This window comes from Octopus bimaculoides, chromosome 1 (assembly GCF_046866305.1).
Source record: "Octopus bimaculoides isolate indiv1 chromosome 1, ASM4686630v1, whole genome shotgun sequence".
In the NCBI taxonomy this organism is placed as follows: Eukaryota; Metazoa; Mollusca; class Cephalopoda; order Octopoda; family Octopodidae; genus Octopus; species Octopus bimaculoides.
Genome location: NC_142928.1, coordinates 54925583 through 54938568, shown reverse-complemented (window position 1 = coordinate 54938568; position 12986 = coordinate 54925583). Strand labels below are relative to the sequence as shown.

The following is a 12986-nucleotide window of genomic DNA, read 5'->3' as shown; positions in this document are numbered from 1 at the left end:
ATAGCCGCATATTCAATAGTCAAGCATCTAACTTCACAGCCTTTGTGCCTTCACAGCCAACCCTATATTATTTTAGTTGCACTGAAAAAAATTTCTTAAAATCTAATACACATTCTGTGATTTATTTAATTTATATGTTTAATAGAAATACTTGGAAGTAAATATATTTGTTCATGTATAACTCTGTATTTATATATTTTCATTTACATGCTCTATATATTCCTTTTTAATTGATTCATATAGCACTTATATATAAATTTAAGCCCATAAAGTAGGCCTCTTTATACATACATGCATACACACATCTATACATTCACTCAAAATCAATATATTTACATACAACTATGTATGAAAATATACATTTAATATACATTTTTGATATTTTATTTAGTTCTCATTTCTATATAAATAACATTAGAATAAATCATATTGTTCATGTAGATTTTTTAATGGTGAGAAAATAAAATATTTCCCAAAGACAGAACAGATCTGGGAAAACTTTAAATATCTTAAGTGAATTCATTTAGTATTAAATTCCCTGAGTACAATATTGCTGAAGCCAATCAAAAAGAATCTATCCAAAATAACAAAATGTTATCAAGTTGACGGATCTTTGTAATCTAATCCATTTAATTGTTAAAACAGATTAGGTAACAATTATTATCAACTTAAGATGAATAATATCCAAATTTGTACCTAAACCACGAATAAATTTTTAGCTTTACTAATGATGATGATACAAATATAAAGGACAACAATATTGGTGATAAGAATAACAATGTTAATCTGAAAAAAATAATGTTTTATTTAAATTTGTGGAAAAGAATATAAGTTACATAGATACTATAATGAAAATATAAATAAACTAAGCTGAAATTTTGATCACTATATTAGGTTAAACAAGAGTGAGAAGTAACCTTTTTTTTAAATATTTATTTTTAATTCATCTTCCTAAATATTTTACTTTGTACACAAGGAAACATTCAAAAGAAAACTGCAAAAGCTAACAGATAATAAACTCACATATTTCTCACATAGTTCTATGAAATTTTCATACTGCTAGTTATAAATATTTTGGGAAAATAATTGTAGGATTCAAGGTTCAATATCATTTAACTGAGGATTGAAAATCAAATACATTTTATACCACTTTTGCAGTTTTCATTTAAAAGCCTTTCGTATAAATCATATATACACACATGTGTGCATGTATGTATACATACACACATAGTTTATTCTTATAAACAATTTAATAATCCTTACAACAGAATTATGGTCAGATATTAGTAAAATTTTGTCAAAGAATGTTACAATTTAGCTGTGTGTTCATTAAACACGCTAAAAAAACATCAGTCAAATATTGACAATCAGTAATCAATTTTCTGTCTTTTAATATTTTTGCCATTTTCATCTCTTCATTTTTATCTAGTGTCCTCTGATCTCCTTTATACTGCATTTGAAGGAGCATAATTTTCTTCTTCTTCTAAAGGTAGTGTGACAATTGTACCTGTGACAAAAAGACAACAGAGAATAATCAGTAATGCAACTATTTTAACAAATACATTATTGAAGACAAATCGATTGTTAATTCCAATCTAGTTATTACAAAATTTCACTTAAACTAATCATGTTTTTCTAATCATAATTTTAAAATAAGTAACATTAACAGACAATAGTTTTAGTGGTTTATAAAAAGTAATTAATGCAATAAATGAAGAATTTTCATTGCAAACCAAAATTTAAATGTATATACCATTCACAGAATATTTTTTAAGTGTGTAAAAATCACCTTACAAATCACCTTAGTACTGATATAAATATATACACATTGCTCACTGCAGTTAACAACAGGATATGTGCCATACGATAAGAAGACAAGTCAGAATCTCAAACAAAGCGATTTAACCAGGAACACCATGGGATGCATCAATTGAACTAACACAGAGCACTAGTGCTCAATCAGCATTAAAAATTAAGATGTACTATGAATGAAGAAGCTAGAGTAGCAAAGTAAACTATGAGATCAAATCTGGATCATCTGCACAGTAACTTATAATAATAACTATATCATGACAGATTTAGTGAGGTATCATTATATTAGACATAGTAATTCTGGATATTTATGGAAAGCTAAGAATCTGAAATCTGACTTACCTTGATGTTCAGTAAATAGCACCATTGATCTCCGAGGGTTAGAATTGGGTACATTAAACTTTTGATTATTACAGCATGGACATGCACGTTCATGTGAAAAACCAGGTCTGCAGCCAGCAGTTGTTGTTGTTGTAGAGGAAGAGGTAGTAATGGTGGTGGTGGGATACAAAGATTTTTGATCATAGGACAAAAATCTTGAAGTGGATGGGGATAGTACAGAGAGGGAAGGATTTGTATCTTCAGATTGTTTGGAAGAGGCTGATAACTGAGGAGGTATAGAGGCTAATGATTGAGGAGGGGAGATTATGTTTTCAGTTTTCATTTTGAGTTGTGATGACCTGACTGATGGCAGAGTGTGATGTAATGGAGATGATGAATTACTAGTGCTAGACTGGCCTCGGCCTTTAGAGAGTCTGTAGTGCTCCCATATTTCTTCACCTCGGCGTAATCCAGTTAAGACTCCAGTCAGAGGACTGACTATTGCTGCTGAAGGTGGAAGAGGAAGTCCACAAGTTTTTAATTTATTTCGTAGAGAAGGGACAGAATGACGGTTATGAAAAACAGAGCTGTGTCGTCGTGTGTTTTTATGTCGGGAATGAGGGTTTGGAAATTGCTTTGGCAGCTTGCTCTCATGGCAATCAGGTGTATTTGAATGAGTGTCATTAAAAGGTTTTATCACAGTGTTGCTAATTTTCATTAATTCTTCTTTGGCACTGGGCTTGCAGGAAGATGATTTCACAGATACTGATGTTGTTTTAGTTGTTACAGAAGGAACACAACTCGTCTGAGCAAGAATGTGACTAGTTTCTGAAGAGAAACTTTCATCGCTACCAGATATGGCCGATAACTGACTCAGTGAATGTTCTGATGAAGCTTCACTAAGGTTACAAGAAGATATTTTGCGTGTTGGGTTGATACCATCATGAGCAGTTAGTTGGCTACCAACAGATGTGTCACTACTACTGCTGTAGTCCAAATGGTACTCAGCTGTCTTGGTGTGCAAAGAATAGTTATCTCTTTTTCTACGAATATGTTGATGTTGCCGCTGATGGTATGCACTTGATAAATAAGATGCATGCTTTCTTTGTAATGAAGCAACATTGGCCTGGTCTACTTTTACACTCTCTGGTGTCTCACTCCGATATACATTTGAATCATAACTGCTTACATCACTAGGATCCTTGATGTCAGTGCTACCATAGGTACTTTGGTTACTATCAATATATGTAGAATCACTCATGCGACGGCAACAGTTGCACTGGAGACTTTCATTACTAGGGTTTTGGTCCGAGCTCCAGCTACCACATGTTGCTACTGTGCTTATGTTATTTTTACTACTAGAATACTCAGGGTCACTTTCACATGCATTGAGTTTTTGGGAAGGATAAAAGCGTGTTCGACCCAAAATCAGAGGGGAATTACTATAGATATTGTCAGAACTGGAAGTGGTAGTACTTAATTGGAATGAATGTGGCACTATTGATGAGGTTGTTTTAGAAGTAACATTTATTTCTTTGGATGTAGCATTAGTAGTAGGGGAAGCAGATGTCTTAGATGCATTGGTAGTATGGCGATTATATGATTTAGCAAGGTAAAGTGCCCTTTGAAGCGCATGAGTATAATCTAGACCAGAAGTACGGTTTTGGAATGAGTGAAGAAAATGTGAACGAGGTTGTGGATTGATGCTTGTGCTCATGTAGAAACTGGAGTTATGTTGATTAGAACCTGCTGTAGCAGTACTGGAGGACGGAATAACCATTGGGTTACCTACACAGCCACCTCTGGTGCTTTCACAAGAGGGACAAGCACGAACTGTGCTGGATATCATTCCAGGATACGTTGGACGAGATGAGGCCAAAGTCTCAAAGTAATCCATCTGACTGTATGCAGGAACATTGATACCAACTGAGTTGCGATGACTTGATGATTGTGGACCAAGTTGATGATGATGATGGTGATGCTGATTAAAATTATTACGGTGTTGATGAATACTGTTGTTATTACTACTGTTATTACCTAACGTTGATGTGGATGTGATGGCATTACTAGTGGAAGGAATGCCACCTGTAGGGCTGTTTGGTTGACTGTTAGTGACATCATGCCGAGAAATTCCACCTAATAAAAAAAAAAAAAGCTAAAATTTAGTAATCAAAAATAATAGTCAATCAATGAAAGGATAATTGTTATCAAATAACAATTCAATTAGTTCTTGGGTTGTACACTGGACCTGTTGCCTAGTTTAATATCATCATCTGGTTCATAGGCAGAGTTCAAGTGGTTGGCATTAGGAAGGGCATCCAGTTGAAAAAAACCACACAAAATGAAGTGTATGAGTAAGGCATGGTCTCCAACCATACCTAGGGAGGGTGATAATTCTAAATCAGAACTAATTTGAGCCATGATGACCCACTCCAACCAATGCCAATCCAGAAAGCCGATATGAAATGAATTATGATGATGACAATGATATTAATTATGACAATGATATACAAATATTCAGTATTCTGTCAATTGACATTTTTAACTAATGATGAAAAGATAAAAACTGGAAGAAACTGAAATGAGAGGCATTCATAAACTTGTGTGACATATCAGCATAAAAATATTATCTTAAAATTAGAACTACCATTGATATTTCTTTAATACATGAGATGTACACACTTAAACAGTTTGTATGCTAAGAATGAAATTTTTTAATGCTATTTTCTTTAAATTCTTTTTCTTGATATTTTGTCTACTATTTAACAGTTTAATGTTAACCATAAGCCTACTGAGTCCAAATAGTCTTGAAGTCAATGATTTAAAGAGAATAATCCCATCTATATATCTTTTCCTACTTTTGAAATAAAGCCAAGCACTAGTTTTATTTCCAGAAATACAGAACAATAAAATCACTTACCCATGATGTTATGCAAGCACAGGGGACATGTTCGATTTGTCACCAACCACGGATCTACACAGCTCCGATGAAATTCATGTTGACAGGGCAAAACACGAAGTTCCTGAAAGAAAATCGAAGATCTCTGAAGATATTTTTTTTCTTTTAAAGTTTAAGTAATATTACTTCAAAAATTTAAATGCTTGAATTTAATGGTTGTTATGTTTTGAAGATTTTAAAAGAAACATGAAAATAAAGCATCAAAGCATTAACCGATTACAAGACAACAATTGTCATTTTATGTGCTTGTGCAATAGTATTTGCATGCAATCTACAGGGAAGTACAAGAAATCATTTTCTAATTCATTCTTAATGGCCTAGTATTTAACGACTTGTAAATTAAATTTTTGCACAAATTTTATTCAAATTACTCAAAAATGTAGTTTAAGTTGGTTGTCACAGTAAAGAATTTGGTTCCAAATTCTGAAAATATTATCAAATACGACAGGCATCTGAAGATGGCTTGAGGGTACACTGGTCAAAATGTTGCAAGATATTAACCAAGATAAAGACACTGGTCTGAATATAGAATATATCAATGTATAATAATGAAAATCCTTCATATCAGAAATTCAAACTAAATGTGTGTGTGAAAGAGAAAGAGAATGTATGCATAAGTGTGTGTGTGTGTACATCATACACATACACACACTATTATATCAACAGTTACATTCAAGTTTAATCACAATAAAGTTCATATGCTATTGGCATCAATGACCAGAGCCAGCACAAATTACAATTAATACTTGTTTCTAAGTGTTTTCTTGATATTGTAAATTCTGTAGAAGTCAAGTTATTTACCTGGCCATTTCTATAGTCTTCAAGACAAATGGCACATGCATCTGTTGTTGAACTTTGACTGTATAAATCTGAAGTTGGAGTGTAAGAACGTGAAAATTTCCCTTTGCTTCCTGTATATTTCCGTGTCTCCAGCTTGGATACTGCTCGCTTCGCCAATTCAGACACAGATGTCTATAAAATAAAATTTAGCACATTACTAAAAGTTTGTAGTAACCTGACCATTATTATGTTTAGAGTTTTATAAAGACTTTTAGTTATCTATAACAGCTTGTTGTGATTTCATGCTGTTAGCAGCTAAATGATTTAGCATTGTATACAGCTAGAGCCCAAAGAATTTTTTTTATAATATAAACATTGGATTTCTTCACAGTTCAAAATCATTTTTATCCAAACAAAAGACTACTACTCTTTGATCTTAACCAAAAGGCCAACAACTGATTAGTTTCAGTTAGGAATCTCATTAAAAAGACATTCCTAACCTATCAGTCATTCAACATTATCATTCAACTGTGAAATGCTTTGAGATACTCAAGGTCAGAAACATGTGATGACATTCCTATCTTATAGACAGTACTTGTGAATCTTACATTGCTAGTCCAATACCTAATATTCTCAATTACAAGAAGGGTACCAAAGTAAGGAAAGGAGATTCAATCCAATAAAATATTCATAGCTGTAAACTATTACAATCTGTGGTACTTAGAGCTTTGTAGATCAAACCACTGAAGATCAGAAATTCTTTGGCTGGCTGGAGATTATCCTTTCAACTGCATCATCCTTAGTGCTCTAAAATGTTAAGGCTAATAAATTTAGTTGATGTTCACATGGACAATTTAGTGCATTACAACTCTCTGAATTTATTCAAAGGTTCATATTCTAGCTCAAAATGGGTCATAATACAGCTCTTGTGCTAAAGCTTTTTATTGAAAGAACAGCAACTCTATCCAATAAAATTTTTAGGGTAAAAAAGATAGTAAATAAGTTATTAAGGAAGTATTTTTAAGTAGTAACAGAGTAAATTAAAAGTGAGTGAATAAACTTTTGTCTCATTCAGCAAATTCATTGTGGTGGGACAATAAAACAATAATTAAAAATAGAGAGTTTTTTTTTAATAAAGAATTCTAATAATATCAAAAATGCTGATTACAATTTGCTTAAACATAATCTATCAAGCCTGATGATTATTTTCCTATTGCAAAATAATTCTTAAAGCTTTCCAGACACCAACAAACTTCCCGATGCATTTTTGATATTCCAAAAGGAGATATATACAAGTTTAAAAATATTATTTTGTTCAAGACTGACAACTACAGCTTTACAAGTTTTACCAGACAAGGAAATGCTAGACCTCTTTAAAAAAATTCAAAGTCCATTGTACTTTTGAGATTAAATATTATTCCTTTAATAGAATTCTAGTTGGATATTCATTAGTTTATCATAAAAAATTAAGTTTTGATTATTTTTCTTTTCAAGAAATATACCTATAATAAATAAAATAATAATTTAATTTTTATTACTGATTTTAGTTTTAGTTCAGGAAATGTAGAACTGTGGAGGATAATTTTACATGGTTGTAGAACCACTCAGCAAATTTAAATTTTAGTTGCATCTGTTTCTCCTAATGGAGAAAGTAGTAAAATTTGAAAACAGGATTAAAGGAATAGTTTAGAGACATTTGGAAAATTTTTGAGTACTTAATACTTGCATGCAAAATCTAAGAAACCTAAATTCCAAACACCCAACATGTAAAATAGTAATGGTATTTTCAAATGTGAGAGAGGATGCTAAAATAGCAATGTGTTTTGTCTAAAGGCACATGTATTATGTATGCAAAGCAGATAAATTTACATGCCTATATGTGCCTAATATAAATATAGATACTACAGCCTCTTTATAGTAAAGTGATTGGAATTAATGAGGATAATCTACTATACAACTTTTATTGGAAATCTACGACAGATTTCTGAAAGCAAAACAATTACGACAGCAAAACAATTATGACATTCAAGTGAGGATTCTAGAACAAGCTACCATAAGAGTAGAGATTTACATAGCAAAATATTTTGAATAAAAAGTACATTTCTAAATCTGAATATGCACTAAAGTTTGAGACAAAATACCCAATATACATACATGAGTAAAAAAAATTCTTAATTGTCAGTAACTAGACATACATGTGCCCGATATGTAGCTCAGCTCTTTTCAAAGTCATGATTCTAATTGTCAGACAACCAGTTGTTGCCATATCAGTTTTCTAGGTTCGTAATGAAAACGTATATTATTGTTGGCCAAGATACATGTGTGCAGACATTAATGCTCACAAAGGATACAAATGTAACCATAATAACACTTTTATGTTCCAAAAATAAAACAACTGATCCAAAATTATGTTTAACATTTTCAACAATCTAAGTTTAAATTTAAGTTAAATATGCTTTCTGCTTCAATATAGTTCAATACATTTTTGTAAACATCTTAACACATGGATAGTCAAACAATATTTTGGTAATATATTGAAATTTAAGCTTGTCAGTTTTTAAAAACCAAACAAGTTCTGCATTTGTGATAGTAAGCAATAATATCTTAATATATAAAATAATACATGAAAATATGTATGCTCCAAGTTGTAGGCCATAGTTTTCCATCCAGTAGATGAAATTGTAAAGGGGTACAACTCATTAAAGGAGAAGGTCATAGGCTGTATTTAACATTTGGGATCTATGTTTATTTATGTAGAGATTTTTTTTCTTTTGCATATTTTTAAGAAGATAATATAAACCATATTCTGAATTGTTTTGATGCAACAATTCCAAGTGAATCAACATTACCAGAATAATTTGAAGGTTAACTTCTTATAGAAACTAGAGGGAATTCATTCATATGTCTGCATTTATTTTAGGTATTAATAAGCCTGAGAAAATTGCTAGTTTTATATAAAAATACACGAGATGGAATATTTTCTTGCTGCTTAATATATTTTGGGTTGTTTCTGTTGTTTTCTAATGGTTTGTTATATTTAGGATGCTACCACAGTTTTTAATCTAAATATCATAATTTTTGATAAAAAAAGACCTTTAAATAAATTCATTTGAAATTTCTTTGGAACAATACAAATATGTCATCAAGATTTAAGTACTTAAAAATACAAGAATATAAGCAAACACATATGTAATACAAAAGCAAAATAAGAAACATCATAATTTTATGACTACACTTGAAGAAGTGCTTTCTTGGAAAGACTAACTTCTTAAAATGCTTAATCAAGTGTAACTGTTCAGTTTAAATATTTTTTAGAAATAAATAAATACATGTATGTCAATGTATGTATATATTCTATCATGTAAGCTTTACTATATATGCATATATATGTTCTTTTAGGAGTGGAAAATAATGTAAGCAATCTTATAAGGATTAAACTGAATCTAAGCAAGAAACTTAACCAGGAAATTCTGTAAATTCCGCCAATAAAGTTCAAATATCCTCTGCTTAATAATAAATTTGATCAGGATTGCATTTTAGTAAATTAAATATTTGAGGAAGATTTATTTCATATATTCATAAAAATAGACTCAGAATCAAAGTATTTATTAATAGCATTATTAATACTAAAATAGCTACAATGCTTAAAAAATGTTATTGACATTTGACTTGAAAATACATTATTTGGATGTGAAAACCTGAAATACTGCCAACACCAGTAACTGAATTCTGCTCTTCAATATTCTCATCACCAACGCCACCGCAACCACCACCACCATCGTCATCATCGTTCTTGTCATCACCACATCATCTCAATTTATATCCACAATGACAAGGGACTACAAGTGATGAGATGCATGGTGAAGAAGATCCATCCAACCCATGGAAGAAGGGAATAAAACAGGCATAAAATGATGAGTAGTGATGGTGATGCTGTTGGTGGTGGGGTGGTAGTCATGATGATGAGGATAATGATGATGAAGATGATGAGTCAATTAATGCCCTTAGTTTTAATTTATAAATTAGATATTAAAAAAATCGAAAGGACAAAATATGAATTTCATTATTTTTCAATCATTAATTTCAGCTTTGTACTTTTTTTAACAAGTAACTTGATCTGAGGTCAACTGGTAAAATTTAAAAAAATTACTTCCTGAGATAATAGTTGTAGTAGCCGTTTAAAACACACATGTCCTCAGCCCCCTCTTATTTACCATAGTCCTCCAGGCAATCACAGAGGAGTTCAAGACAGGTTGCCCCAGGGAGCTCCTCTATGCTGATGACCTTGCTCTAATTGTGGAGTCACTATCAGAACTAGAGGAGAAGTTTCAGGTGTGGAAGCAAGGTCTAGAATTGAAGGGCCTTAGAGTCAACCTAGCTAAAACCAAAATCCTAATAAGTAGGAAGGTAGATAAAACACAAACCCCTTCAGGTAGATGGCCCTGCTCAGTATGTAGAAAAGGAGTAGGTAGTAACTCTATAAGATGTACCCGGTGCAAGCTATGGACACATAAGAGGTGCAGCAACATCAAAGGCAGGTTAACTAGCAAGTTAGTTTTTGTTTGTGGCAGATGTTCAGGTGCAATAAAGACTGTAAACAAACAGGAAACAACTTCTATCTCATTCCAGGTGAAAAACTAGAGGTAGTTGATAGCTTCCGCTATCTGGGCGACCAAGTTAGTAGTGGGGGTGGGTGCGCTGAAAGTGTAGCTGCTAGAATAAGAATAGCCTGGGAAAAGTTTAGAGAGCTCTTACCCCTGCTGGCGACAAAGGGACTCTCACTTAGAGTAAAAGGCAGACTGTATGACGCATGCGTACGAACAACCATGCTACATGGCAGTGAAACATGGGCTGTAACTGCTGAGGACATACGTAAGCTCGCAAGGAATGAAGCCAGTATGCTCCGTTGGATGTGTAATGTCAATGTGAATACCCGTCAGAGTGTAAGTATCTTGAGAGAAAAGCTGAACATTAGAAGCATCAGTTGTGGCGTGCAAGAGAGACGATTGCGCTGGTATGGACATGTGGTGAGAATGGATGAGGATAGCTGCGTGAAAAAGTGCCACACCCTAACAGTTGAGGGAACCCGTGGAAGAGGTAGGCCCAGGAAGACCTGGGCTGAGGTGGTGAGGCAAGACCTTTGTACATTGGGCCTCACCGAGGCGATGACTACTGACCGAGACCTTTGGAAATGTGCTGTGCGTGAGAAGACCCGGCAAGCCAAGTAAGATCGTTGCCAGTGCCCCTGGACTGGTTCTTGTGCGGGTGGCACATGAGATGCACCATTTTGAGCGTGGCCGTTGCCAGTACCGCCTGACTGGCTCCCGTAGGATTTTCGAGCGAGATCGTTGCCAGTGCCCCTGGACTGGCTTGTGCGGGTGGCACATAAAAGACACCATTTCGAGCGTGGCCGTTTTCGTGCGGGTGACACGTAAAAGCACCCACTACACTCTCTGAGTGGTTGGCGTTAGGAAGGGCATCCAGCTGTAGAAACTCTGCCAAATCAGACTGGAGCCTGGTGTTGCCATCCGGTTTCACCAGTCCTCAGTCAAATCGTCCAACCCATGCTAGCATGGAAAGCGGACGTTAAACGATGATGATGATGATGATGATGTAATCACTTTTATTTTATTTTTTTTGTTGTAGTGGAATAGTGTCAGTGACAAAGTATGACAAGGTTCCTCACACAATTCCATCTACTGTATGACAAAATGTTTTGACTGAAGTTATTACAAAATAAAATAAAAATGAATATAATGGAATGTGTATATTTTAAATGGCTATCATGACTCTACCATGATGCAGTTGTTAAATCCTTTCATTTTACTATTGCAGATTTTTGGTTGCTCCTCAATGTATTTGTTTTGACTTCAAAATGTATGTGTGTACATGTGCATGTAAGTATGAGAATGCATGTGTGTATGTGCACGTATGCACATGTGTATGTATATACACACATACATACGTACATACACATTTACAGAGAGCAGAAACTAACACAAAAATGTAACTGAATATTAGAAGTTATATTGTGCTTACCTGCCTCTCCCGACGGAATTTCCACTGTAAAAGTAAAATAAATTTCTATAGAAGGACAATGAGACACAAATACTAGAATATCTAATTTATTAAATTTTCCAACAAAATAAGACAAAAGTTATCTAGTTTTTGTTCATTTCTGATTTTAAATCTTAATTCTATTTTGTAGAATAATTACTATTTATTAATAGTAGTGTTGAAAGAAAATTTTATAAGGCTAGTACAAGCAAGGTTAGTTATAATAATAGTTTGAAGTTGATAAAAATGCTATTTTGTCATAATGAAACTTTAATAATTATGTCACAAGAATTTATAAACTTTGAAAGAATGTGAAAAAATTTGTTTTTAACAGTTGAGCAAGTAAATATAGGATTAAAAAACCCTTGGGATAGTAAAAGTTAAAGGCTGCCTATGGGACTCAAACCCATTTCTTCTGTAAACATGACTATTTTAATTTCAAAGGAAACCTTAATATGTATGTAGAAAATACAAAAGTTCTTACCTTTAACAAAATGGAAAGACACACGAAAAAGAATATTATAAATATTGTTACAACGATTGCTCGATATATTGTCTAAAAAAAATAGAGAGAAAAAGGGAATGTATTTAGTTACTTCTGTGTTTTTAAATTTTCATATAAGCATATGAAATATACATGTCGCAAAAACGTTATTGAAATATATCAGATAATAAACAATAATATACAAAAAAATGATAGGAAAATAGTAGTTATTATGAAGCAATTCTTTAAAAACATTTCAAAGATTACAATAGATTTAAAATATGAATGTTACTTTTGAATGCAAAACATTATTTTTATAGTGAATCAGGCAACTTCTCAGTAAACAAGATTTAGCTTAGTTAAAATAATAAGATAAAAATCAGTATTATATGAATGATTCTTCATTTAAAAAACAATGTTCTTTTTGTTTGCAGCTGTCTTGATCATTAACTATGTTATTAATTATTTTTTAAAAACTCTTTTTAGTTAAGTCTTACTATTTTAGTTTACTCATATAAGAACACATAACCCTTTTTCTTTATTTGAAATAAATCATTTACACGGATAAGCAAT

At 32.6% G+C, this 12986-nt stretch overlaps 1 protein-coding gene across 9 annotated transcripts in view; it reads right to left on the bottom strand.

Annotated features, from left to right (window-relative positions):
* Nucleotides 1-785: 785 nt before the first annotated feature.
* Nucleotides 786-12986, bottom strand: part of LOC106876273 (uncharacterized) — a 292167-nt gene continuing 279966 nt past the window's right edge. For 8 of the 9 annotated variants that reach the window (XM_089351076.1, XM_052966683.2, XM_052966696.2 and 5 more), the window contains 6 exons: nucleotides 12414-12485; nucleotides 11912-11935; nucleotides 5894-6064; nucleotides 5054-5156; nucleotides 2155-4269; nucleotides 786-1507 (listed from right to left, as the gene is read on the bottom strand). In XM_089351076.1, the coding sequence (XP_089207202.1) occupies nucleotides 1446-1507; nucleotides 2155-4269; nucleotides 5054-5156; nucleotides 5894-6064; nucleotides 11912-11935; nucleotides 12414-12485 (2547 nt within the window). In that variant the 3' untranslated portion in view covers nucleotides 786-1445. The remainder of the gene's footprint in view (nucleotides 1508-2154; nucleotides 4270-5053; nucleotides 5157-5893; nucleotides 6065-11911; nucleotides 11936-12413; nucleotides 12486-12986) is intronic. The other variant, XM_052966689.2, reaches the window with a different exon arrangement.